At 41.0% G+C, this 12,857-nt stretch overlaps 1 protein-coding gene across 2 annotated transcripts in view; it reads right to left on the reverse strand.

Moving 5' to 3' along the window:
• Positions 1 to 12,857, reverse strand: part of LOC137298855 (outer dynein arm-docking complex subunit 4-like) — a 59,105-nt gene that overhangs the window by 11,131 nt on the left and 35,117 nt on the right. For both annotated transcript variants that reach the window (XM_067831187.1, XM_067831188.1), the window contains 2 exons: positions 3,917 to 4,113; positions 2,836 to 3,039 (listed from right to left, as the gene is read on the reverse strand). In XM_067831187.1, coding sequence (XP_067687288.1) covers positions 2,836 to 3,039; positions 3,917 to 4,113 — 401 coding nt within the window. The remainder of the gene's footprint in view (positions 1 to 2,835; positions 3,040 to 3,916; positions 4,114 to 12,857) is intronic.

The following is a 12,857-nucleotide window of genomic DNA, read 5'->3' on the forward strand; positions in this document are numbered from 1 at the left end:
CATATTGCTATTACCAAAGGTTGGGCATAATACATACATTTAACACCATACAAAAGACGTCAACAAAGAATAGTACAACTGCTCAACTTATTGTTTATTATATATAAAACTACCACATGATTATAAATATATTGCCACCCTCAACAAAAAGTCAAAGATGTCATCAAAAATCTGTGACTGACATCTGTTAGAGTCTTGTGTGTACAGAAGTTCAGTTTCAATCAAGTGCACATAACTGTGGATGTATGAGTATGTTATGAAACACACAGCAATGCAACATAATGAAGGCTGGACAAGCCAGAATGTCACATTGTCATGTTGGAAAATATTGACACTTTTGATGCCAGACAATGTCCCTCCTGGGATTTCCGTGAAATCATTGGATACTGCGATAATACCGTGGTACCAGAACATCATGATTATTGTCCATCACAGGGGTCAAGCAAGAAAGGTCACAAACTAGCTGTTCACAGTGCTGCCAACAACAAGAACAGCAGTGCCACCACAACATACAAACTATGAAAGGCTTGCCATAGTCTCTGCTACTCAGCTGCCAGATCATGATTGCTATCTGGTGGATTTGCAGTACATAAACAGTGTACTCTTGATATTGGTGTTAAAATCTGATCTCTCTACCCACACATGTCAAAATGCCCAGAGCAATGCCTACAGAGATCATCACAGAATCCTACCCAAACACAGGCTGAAGCCCAAGACATCTGTAGTCATGCTGGCAACAGTCATTATCTAGCCTCATGTAAGAATGTCGAGTTTTGCTTGGTCCACGTGACTCTGATAAAATACTATGTACATCCATCATGATCCGCGAGTGGGAGTATAAAAGTCGTGTACTCCCGCTACGAAAGTCACATCACCCTGCTACGCCTCGGTGATGGATGCATCAAAGTCTTGATTTGGTGTAAGCAGTGTCTGACTGTGTTAGGGTTGATGCATTAAAGTCGTGATTTGTTATAAGCAGTGTCTGATTGTGTTAGGGTGGATACACTGAAGATCTGAAATGATGTAAGCAGTGTTGGACTGTGTTGGGGTGGATGCACTAAAGTCTTGGAATGGGGTAAGCAGTGTCTGAATGTGTTAGGGTGGATGCATTAAAGTCTTGATTTGGTGTAAGCAGTGTCAGACTCTGTTGGAATGGATACTCTGAAGATGTGATATGGTGTAAGCAGTGTCTGTGTTATGGTGGATACACTGAAGATGTGATATGGTGTAAGCAGTGTCTGTGTTATGGTGGATACACTGAAGATGTGATATGGTGTAAGCAGTGTCTGTGTTATGGTGGATACACTGAAGATGTGATATGGTGTAAGCAGTGTCTGTGTTATGGTGGATACACTGAAGATGTGATATGGTGTAAGCAGTGTATGTGTTATGGTGGATACACTGAAGTCAGGGAATGGTACATTCTCTTCCCACAGAGGTTACTTGTCATATCTTCCTACCTAACCTCTGTTCTAATACGGCCCTTTCATGGTGTGAGTGTTCAAGACTCACGATTGGAGGCAATCAGATTTAGTTGAGCAATCAGCGACCTTGTTTCAAAAGTATCGTTCACAAGATCTCGGTAATTTCCGGATGCATCGTGAACAATAGAACCTCTTCCCGAGCACGATACTCAAATGTTTCAGTCATGTCATATTTGTTTCTCCACATCAAGTTGAATCTAGATCGATGTAATATGTGTTCTGATTGGACAGAAAAAAAGGGAGATAAATCTGCTGCCATTTTTTGCCCCTAGGGCATTTTATGAGAACTGCAAAATATGGCCGTATTAGAAGAGAGGTTCATAGGAAGATATGACAGGTAACCTCTGTGGGAAGAGAATGGGAATGGTATAACCAGTGCCAGACTCTGTTGGGTCGTGATATGGTGTAAGCAGTGTCAGACTGTGTTCAGGTGAATATCTAAGCCAGTGCCAAAGATGGAGCCACCCGTATACATCTGTTCTGGTATTGTGATGTGTGGATGTTTTGAATGTGGGTGATTGGCAACAGCATCATTATGTTGATAGGGCTGACATTGTGTTGCAGTAACCATTCAACTAGCCTCAAGACACTAAGCAGTAGTCAGCCATGACATGATGTGCAGTACCTTTGCTGCTTATTATTTTCAACAATCAAATCAACAGCAGTTTTTAACAGTCATGACCTCCACGCAGTTCAATGAGATACAGATGCACTTGTCAAAAAGGCTAATGTGTCATATTCAGTGTTAAATTATGTGTTAAAGTCACCTGTAATTGTGAACACATCTAGTATATATATATATATCCTGCCATTTCTACATATATATATTTAGATCTCCTATGTTTTTAACTCTGCACCAAAACATCACAAATTTCCCATCATCTGCCTTCTGATGTATGCTAGGATACATATGATGAAAAGTTAAATTCTGGCTGTTGTTAGAAATCACTACCAAAGTGAACAGCTATAGTACTAACCTTTTCAGTGATCATGCTGCAGTGTTTTCATGGCTATCCCTCAGCATACTGACTCTTATTTGACCAATCCTGTCAACAACCTCACCAAGCACCAAGCATGGAAAGTGCAGATACACTCTTTTTAACATATCATGGCATGGAGATTCCACAGATCAAACTACTCACCTACCATTGTCCAGTGAGACAATCTATCCACTGACAACAGTGGCAGTTTTTAATGATGCTGTTCTTGTGCAGTCATAACTTTCTTCAGAGCATATAAAAGTTCTGGATGCTGGTGACTGAATGTGTATCTGGACATGATGAGTTCACACATCTAAAAGCATGATATTAAAAATGATATATTATTCTCAGGTGTGCATTTTTGTCCTCACCTGTTTTTTCTTCCTGGCTGTTTTTCATTTGTTTATCATTTGCATCTTCTTCTGGTTCATCCTGTACACCTTTCACTATTTTGGCATTTACATCTTCTAAAGCTTTCTTAATTGCCTGCTCAGCAGCAGAATCCTGCTGAGCCTCTGCCATTTCTAGTGCTCGCTCAAAGGAATCAGCTGCTGCCTGCAACTCATTACATTTCACTGAAAAAGATAATAATAAACTCAAAAAATGCTAAGAAGACATCTGCATCAAAACTTGCCCCTAAAGAATGAAAACATATGGTATGCTCTTGCATCTTGCTTCATACTGCTTTTCCACACTCCTACATGCATCCACATTAAAACAAAAGACAGACTATGTCTACATTTTGTTCCATACTATTACAAGCACTGCAGCCTTCCATGTTGCCCCAACAGGCAGTTATTAACTTTGCAAAATATACAATACATAGTAAGAAAACATGAAGACACATGTCGGCATTTGTTGCCTTACCCTCTGACTATGTCATCAATATACATGTTGGCATCTGTTGCCTTACTTTCTGTCACCAATACACATGTTGGCATCTATTGCCTTACTTTCTGTCACTAATATACATGTTCGGAATCTGTTGCCTTAATTTCTGTCACCAATACGCATGTCGGCATCTGTTGCCTTACTTTCTGTGTATGTCACTCATACACATGTCGGAATCTGTTGCCTTAATTTCTGTCACCGATACACATGTTGGCATCTGTTGCCTTAATTTCTGTCACCAATACACATGTCGGCATCTGCTGCCTTACTTTCTGTCACCAATACACAAGTCGGCATCTGTAGCCGTATTTTCGGTCACCAATACACATGTCGGCATCAGTTGCCTTATTTTCTGTGTATGTCACTCATACACATGTCGGAATCTGTTGCCTTAATTTCTGTCACTGATACACATGTTGGCATCTGTTGCCTTACTTTCTGTCACCAATATACATGTCGGCATCTGTTGCCTTACTTTTAGTCTCCAATATTCATGTCGGCATCTGTTGCCTTACCTTCTGACTATGTCACCAATATACATGTCGCCATGTGTTGACTTACCTTCTGACTGTGCCACCAAGACACATGCATGTAGTTGCCAACCCTCATCATCAGCTTCCCTTGCAGCTGCAAGTGATTTCTCTCCATAATCTCTGGCATCCTCGTACCTTGATACCTCCAGATAACACCTTCCTATTTCATGGTAGAGCCAAGTCTTTTCTAAGGCAGTTTTAGTTAGCGGTAATTTTTCTTCCCATCTGTAAGAATATTCATACAGTGTTAAATGATCCATCTAAATGATCATGATTAAATACACTTTGATTGATTCTATACAAGAGAAATACTTTATGCCTATAACCTATGTGATCAGTTTAAAATCATATTACCTTCTGGACTGGTAAAATTGAAGAGGGAAAGTAAGGAATTCCAAGGTTGTTGGACATAATCTGACATTTGAGGTTGATTTTGTCCTTCACCAAGTCTGCCCAGAGTCGGTCAATTGAGGAGAAGCTGTCTGAGAAGCCATTGCATCGCGTGTACATGCAGTGTGTGGAACAGAACAGCAATCCAACCAACTCCTTCATCTGGATGGAGTCGGCTGGTCTCAAATGTGAAACTGAGGGCTTCCTTTTTGCTGCTTAAGACAAGTCATTTCCCATTTGCCATCGCCAAAATGAATGTGATTCTGAACCGAAATGTTAACATAAAATGTTGACTGTGCAATGATTTCACAGAGACTGTCCAACACCTTGTCAGTGGATGCCCTTCCTTGGCACAAACAACATATCTTAAAAGATATGATGGCATGGCTCTTGGCGCAGATAAGTAGAGTGCCTGCATTCTCCACTGGCAGCACAGCCCTTCTGACAAAATGGGTAATGCAGAAGACTGCAGTGTTGGAGAGCCTTCATATTCTCCGGAAAGTTCTTGGTGGTTTCAACTAGGTAATGTTTCTTGGGAGAAGACCCATTCTACCATTAAGCTGCATGTAGGGGGCAAGGGCTCTGAGCCGATGATGAGCCTTACCAGCCTGACTGTGCTGCATTTTGATCTTTAATCTGTAAAACATAAAAATGATAAAAATAATGACAATTGCTGTGCTAGGACCAAAAAACCAAATTGACATCCACATCTGCTACCAAGAGATTCCGTCAGTAGTGCCGAGGATAGCAGACATTTGTATCGTAAATGTGCAGTCTGGTTGTCCTGGTAATTGATTCTTGGCAAGAAAAAAAACACCACAAACCAAGGAACACTTTGGCAAGTCTAGACCTCTCAAAATGTACCCAAGAAACATAAAAAATCTGCAACTCAGAAAGACCATCAGCTGTAACCAGCTCACAGAAAAAAAAAGGTCTTAAATGTGACATGTTCAAAATCTTTCTCCTCCAAGGACTCGTAATCTGCTGAGGTGAGATGATTAAGTACAATGAAAAGATTCCAAGCTGAAGGCAGGAATTTCTGGAATTGGTCAGCAAGCTTATAAAATCTGAGGAGAGACTGGAGCTCAGGGATAGTGGACACCTTCACATCCGAGGCTGTTGCAATAACTGTGTTAACGGCAGCCAGGTAAGTAGATTATGTAGAACCTTTCAGCTTTCTGGAGGTTCTGCCACCATCTGCAGTGATGCTGTAGTTGGAGATGTTGTGTCCTTCATCCTACAATACACTTCAAAATGTTTCCACTTGTCATCATAAAGTGACCTGGTGGAAGTGCGATGTCCTGTAGTAATGGTCGTAGCCCTTAGCTGTCAGCAACCGATGTTAATGTGCCAAACGTGAAGATGGATCTGGTTCAGCGAGTTTAAAGATCTACAACCAACTCCTAGATGGCCAGTTATTGTGACCAGAAGCAGCGTCATCTGCTGAGTTATGCACAATTTTGGTAGGATGTGAGGAAGAAAGGCCACTAGCAAAAAAGTGTAATCTTAAAGGTCGTCCCACAGAATGGCTAGGATCGGAGACACGAACAAAGGCAGCTAGAGGTTGAACCGGATGGTGAATCTGTCCAGTGCTTGAGTCATCAATGGAAAACATAAGGTCTGGATTTCATGCCAGTGAAAAATTGAAAAAAATAACTACACTGAGCTGAAGATGATGTGGCAAGCAAAATCTGCTAGAGACCACTGCAGTGCCACTTGCTAATTGAAGTGAGCCCCATACCAGCGTAGAGGCACATCCACATACAGGTGGAGAGACAGGATAAAAAGCTCTAAGCAAACTCGACTGCAAACTTTCAACTCTTCCATCCACTAAACAAGATACAGCTCCATGGGTAGATTGATCAGAGCAAGCGGGTCACCCGCTCTAATGTAAGGAGCTAGAAATAAGTGCAATCGGCAATATTGAAGTTGACTGCCTGAGCTGACGACAGAAGACCCAAGAGCTCCTGCCATTGACGAAGCATCCTGGATTGAGCCAACATAAGAGGAAGTAAACGCTGCATCTTGCAGAAACGATCCCTCACCTGCAAGGGGGAATGGTGAATCTTGACTGCTGTCACTCTTACTGGAAATGGCACTGAAGATCATCAATGGCAATTGAAGGTTGGGATAGTAATCCACTTCAGCTGGACCAACACATGCATGTCATGTCACTTCATAATCACTTTAAGCATCAAAAGTAAAGAAAAAGTAAAGAAACAGTCCACCATATTGAAACCATTTTGGGGCACTCTGTATCACCATTGGTAAGCAGTCTCTCTTGGCTGGTTAATGATTCCAGACATTACCAGTCTTACCAGGGGGAATGCACTGTTCGTTGTGTTCGTTGCTGGGCATGTTATCTGCTTATAGGACCAAGACAATACTGTCACTGTACTTCATAGTGCCTCCAAAATGCAAAATTCTCTGGTAAACATACAGTTGCCCTTCATATGCAAATCCTCAAAACTGGACATTGTTGTTAGTTAACCACGACGAGTCCCTCCGAGAACCAAAACGAATGCCTGCTACTAGACAAGGCATCACTGCTGGTATCACACGTGAAAAAACAGACACCACTGTCCAGAAACTTGCTGTTGATGTAGATGGAAGTGGGCACAGATGTCAAACAGGCCATGAGTATACCCCAGCAAGACAGCATAACGCTGTTACCAGTAATCTATCATAACAGAACTCAAAGAAGCATCAGAGACTATTCATGAACATCAAAGTCTAGAGTCTGGAATAGGAGGGTGAAGCAACAGTTCATCAGCAAGAGTAGAATATCCCAATGGATGAGACAAAAACATAGCCAGGAGCGGCGTATTGGACATAAACGGATAAATTGATTCACTAAATTAAATCATTTCTTTCAAATTCTGACACTAAAAGCAAATAATTATCAAACCCAAACCCACAATCAGTTTGGGTTTGATTACTGAGTTTTATCATATACTTTAGTACATTCTTAGACACAATGCGTAGTATAAGTAATGGTTGCATGAGATCACGTCCAATATATAAGCTATATAATATCAATAATGTGATCTAGACCCCTTATTCACAAACTCTGAAAAAACAGACACAACCCGTCTGCATTCACACAAGCCCACTGTGGGGGTTACCTCCGCTGACGGCAGGCCAATTTCCTTTACTACTCAAATGCTTAAATGCAAATCGATCGATAAAGGCTGAGAGAGTTCCGGGTCACACAGTGCGCACTGGCTGAGAGCTGATCAATCGATAAAGTGACAAGCAATTAGAGAAATGATTCACATATAGTATGAACCCTGTAACATGACTACAGTATGTGAGTTGAAAAAGCGAGCATGTGAACGTTGTATGTGGGGGTATTCTCGTATGAGGAAGTGAGAGTTACTAACTTTACTAGGGATAAGATATCAAAAACGTCCTACTGTGAAAGATTTGAAAAAGCAAGCATGTGACCGCAGAATGCAGGGGTATTCATGTATGAGGAAGTCTGAGCTTACTGGATTACTAAAGGAACAACAACCTATAGAATTACAATTTAAGCCCACTGAGCGTGCTGTAGGAAAATATCTGAGAGGGTGGAAGTTGGAATTTCAAAGAAACATAGACGTTGAAGATATAAAACAACTGGTATTTGATAAAGTAAATGAAGAACTGAAAGATTTAAGAGGCATTAAATTTCAGCTCACATTAAAGATGACACTAGAGAAACAACAGGCGAATGAAGCAACTAACCAGACCATTGTTTACTTTAGAGGTAATCAAGAAGTTACAACACAACCAGACACTATCAACTCTTCCATAGACAGACCATTTGGGAAAATTCAAGAAACACTAGAACGTTACACTAATAGGGGGTTTGGTTGGGTGGTTGATAAGTCCAACGTGGTCTACCTGGATATAGCAAATTTTAAACCATTGAGAAAAGTGGAACATACTTACCCCTACCTAAGTGTTTTAAGAACAAACAAGCTCTGGTTAACATTAAAAATCGTGGTGATGATTGTGGGAGGCATAAGATCTGCTACATTTCCAGCTGAAAAACATTCTGACAGACTTTCCACTTATCTGGAAGATGATGGGATCAATTAGGAAGGTATGTATGAACCAACCCCTATCTCTCAGTCGTCAAAAGTTGAAAAACAGAATCCAGACTTAGCTACAAACGTATTCGCACATGAAGGTAAAATAGTGCACAGGATAAATCCTTTAATGTATAAGGATGGTCGTAAAACAATCAATTTATTTAAGATACAACAAGGTGAAAAATATCACTATACGTGGATCAAGTATTTCAGCTGACTGCTGTACGATCAATCGAAACAGGGGGGAAAGAAACACTTTTGTGAAAGGTGCCTTCATGGGTTTTCTAGGGGCAATCTGCTCGATTCACATAGGGATGATTGCCTAGGTGTAGGGGAGACAGCCATACAGGTAGATATACCAACCAAAAACAACAATATCTTGAAATGTATCAACCACAAAAATCAGATCTATCTACCAACAGGGGGATTCAAATGGGTCCAGCTGGGGGTTATAGGGGATGTGATGAGTATAGCTCTGGATTCAAACAAGGGTTATATACTCGAAGTGGACCCGGTGGAATTGCATCAGTCTCATAACAGTTACCCCCTATCACCCAAATGGTTGAGGGTTAACCATGAATGGATATCTGAGTATCAACACAACTTGCTTGGGGGTATGGGGGTGTCCCCCATTGAAAAACTTGTACCAAATTTGATGAATAAAACAAAGTATATCGTTCACTATCGTAATTTACAGCTGTAACTATAAACCTAGGTATGAAGCTTACTAAAGTACATAGACTACTGAAGTTCAATCAAACCCCCTGGATGGAACCCTACGTCAGGATGAACACAGATGAGAAAAACCTGTACAACCTAATGAACAACTTTGTATTCGGTAAAACGATGGAGAATTTACGAAAGCATGTTAAACGTGCAGCTAGTCCGGTCGAATGATACTGATAGCCAGCCTGGTGTACAACAGAAGTACTATATTTGATGATGACTTGGCAGCAATACATATGAAAAAGAGTCGCATTAAACTTAATCGGCTGGTCTATGTCAGTGTGAGCATTCTAGACCTTTCTAAACACCTGATGTATGACTTCTACTATGACGAGCTAAAGAAACAATATGGTGGCAGGTGTGATGTGTTGTACATGGATACGGATTCACTGTTGAAGGAGATTCAAACCGAGGACGTGTACGAGGATATCAAAAACAATATACACATGTACGATACCAGCGATTACCCGAGAGATCACCCATGTACAGTAAAGTCAACAAGAAAGTATTAGGTAAGACTGATGATGCTGAGATAAGAAAGGCTATGGGTGTGAAAAAGAATGTGGCAAAATGACATATCAAGCATACCCATCTACAAACAGGCCCTAATCGAGAAAAAAACGTTCAAACACCAGATGAATACTTTCTGTAGTGACAGGCATAAGATTTACGGGTTGAATTTGAATAAGACGTCTCTATCCCCGATGGATACAAAACGATGGATAGCCTCGGAGGGTGTCAATACCCACACTTACAGCCACTCATTGATCTCTGGGGGTGACTTGCAGTCAGCTGTCCACAGTACACCCCACTAAAGATATTTAAGTAACATATGTATAATGGAAAAAGTTTACTACAGCCCTCGGGGATATTGGTGCAGACGCTATTAACACATTAGCTAAAGCTGCACCCTTTTTTGAAGAAAAAGCCAAAGCCTGGTTACAAAAATATGCCATATGGCAAGTATACTTACGTGCACCGAGATATATACCCAGGAGAAAATCTGGCATTCATATCCCTAATCAAGTTCACCAGGCCAACCTGTTGTTTCTCCCACATGACACCATCAGAAGTAAAACCTACAAGTATGCACTGACAGTTGTAGATGTAGCTAGTCGCTACAAGGAACCTGAACCCTTGACCGTGAAGGACGTGACACAAGTAGCCAGTGGATTCGAACATATATATAACCGCAGCCAGCTGACGTGGCCCTCTGTGTTGCAAGTAGACCCAGGCCGGGAATTCATGGGTTCCGTGACACAACTGCTAGCCAAACACAATGTTGAGATAAGGAGGGGTGTGGCAGGAGAACATCGAAGTCAAGCCATAGTGGAGAGATTCAATTGCTCCATAGCCGAACGTTTGTTTGCACACCAATATTCATGTGATTTGCAGTCAGCTGTCCGCAGGACTCCCAACACAGAATAGGTAGCAGCATCCATCTTTTATAATATTATTGTTATTATTTGTTTTATTAAATTTACAATGCTTTGCTGTGATGATCATTGCCATCATCGGGGCTAGATACATGCCGCATTTGTGATGCAAAGCACAACTGATATAGCTCAAAGCATTATCAATAAACGGGTCCTTCTCTAAGTCCTCCCACAAAAAGAGTCGTCGTTCCGGTGGGATTGGTAAAAAGTGCGACACCATGCTGGTGTAAATTTGAGTAATAGTAGAACCAATGACTTTTGTCATCTCAGCCCCGTGTTGTGCCTCATACCTAGCGTATAATTTATTGATTTCCTCATCGACATTTTCTGAATCTTATCAGCAGTTATGTTTTCTCTTAAATACTGTTTTCCCTTACCACCCATTACTAGCGTCATCAGTCTGTCACGCTGCTTGTTGTCCTCAGGAACTAACATCTGCTCTAGTAATTCATCGCTATCCATTTAATAATATACTCTAGTTTTTATTTTTAATAAATAATAACCAACATACACTAAACACATAGAGATAACAGTTGGTTACACACAACTAGAACTTCAAAAACAGACGTTTTACTAAAAATTACTAAAACATTACTAAAATTACTAAAACATTACTAAAATGAAGGCTGACCGCAGGCCACCACTAGGTCATTACTTAAATGAAGGCTGACCGCAGGCCACCACTAGGTCATTACTAAAATGAAGGCTGACCGCAGGCCTACCACTAGGTCATTACTAAAATGAAGGCTGACCGCAGGCCACCACTAGGTCATTACTAAAATGAAGGCTGACCGCAGGCCACCACTAGGTCATTACTAAAATGAAGGCTGGCCGCAGGCCACCACTAGGTCATTACTAAAATGAAGGCTGACCGCAGGCCACCACTAGGTCATTACTAAAATGAAGGCTGGCCACAGGCCACTTGGTAATCCAATGGCTGGTCGATTTTCAACAAGAGCTTGGCATGTTTGGTTTCAGCGAGCTGTTTTTTCACCCATTCACGCTCTGCTTTACTCATGACATTGTTCTCTCTCAAACACTCCTCTAACAAATCCCTGTCCTTGCAGTGAATTAATGTCACCCAATGCCAGAGAAGGCCATGTATGACAACATGTCTCTCTTTTTTGTTATCTCTCTGTTAGCGCTGCAGTCATCCAGGATGACAAACGTCGGCTTTCCTTTAAATTGGATGTGAAATAATGTTAAATACTCTTGTAGTCGTGTACCCAGGTCAACTCTGTGTATGTCCAGGTCCATCATCACCCAAGTTCTTTCCTTGAAATTGAAAAATTTCTCACTGCCTCTTTCGAATTGGCCATATTCCTCCAAAGGAATGATCATTATGCTTTCATCGATTGCGCCGGCACGTTCATTTTGATATTCCATATGGTGTAGCTCTTGTCACGTATTATCATTCTGTGTCGCAGTATCCTATCATATAGGATGGTCATTTTTCCAGAGTACTGATTTCAAATCTGCCTGGCAAGATCCGGACTAGTCACAATGTTGAACTCTAATGAGATGTTGTCGATCTCGTAACTTCCCTCATCACCATCTGGCATATACACGACTTTGCTGTAATCATTAAACGTGAGTTCATATTCCAGACTGTCACCCAAAGCAGCTTGGTAAAACTGTGCGTGCCCAAATAACAACTCAAAGTCTAGTGGAATACAAACCCTGTTCCCATACGCTTCAGCAATTGCTTCTTCTGTATTCAGTAGTTTGGATAGTCTCTTCTGATGTGAAGGCGTATGGTATACGTAACTTATTCAATTTTTTACCTATTCCCCGGTACACACTGTTGTCGCGTTCTCCCTCCCTCTGTGTAACAGTAATACACATCGCTGTCATCTTTGCTAAGCACCTCGTTGCCACTAAATTTTATGGTGGTCTTCTTGTCTATAGCATGACTCACATTATTCACGAGCTCACGTTTGTCACTGCCTGAAGTCAACATGTTGTTAAACGCCATTTGGCACTATGACATGGTTCTCAACCAACAGTACTTGGTTCTGGTCTATCTTGCTGGGGTTGTTCGTAATAGTAACCGATTGGCGTACAGCTTTGACGCCTAGTGGTTCTCTTAATCTTAGAAAAGGATTTAGCTTTCTACCGTAAGACATTATACATATTAATATTTAATATAATATAATTTCAAAATATGGACAACATCCCAAAGGATGATTTTGGAGCTACTGCTCCTCCTGATGTTGATGACGTTGAAGATACTTCATTCACTAGTACATCAAGGTTCAACGAACTTGTGAAAACAGCAGTAGACAATTATTACAATGCATTAAAAAGTGATAAAAACTATGTTGAGCCACATTGTCGATGC

The sequence above is a fragment of the Haliotis asinina genome, chromosome 10 (genome assembly GCF_037392515.1).
Source record: "Haliotis asinina isolate JCU_RB_2024 chromosome 10, JCU_Hal_asi_v2, whole genome shotgun sequence".
Classification (NCBI taxonomy): Eukaryota; Metazoa; Mollusca; class Gastropoda; order Lepetellida; family Haliotidae; genus Haliotis; species Haliotis asinina.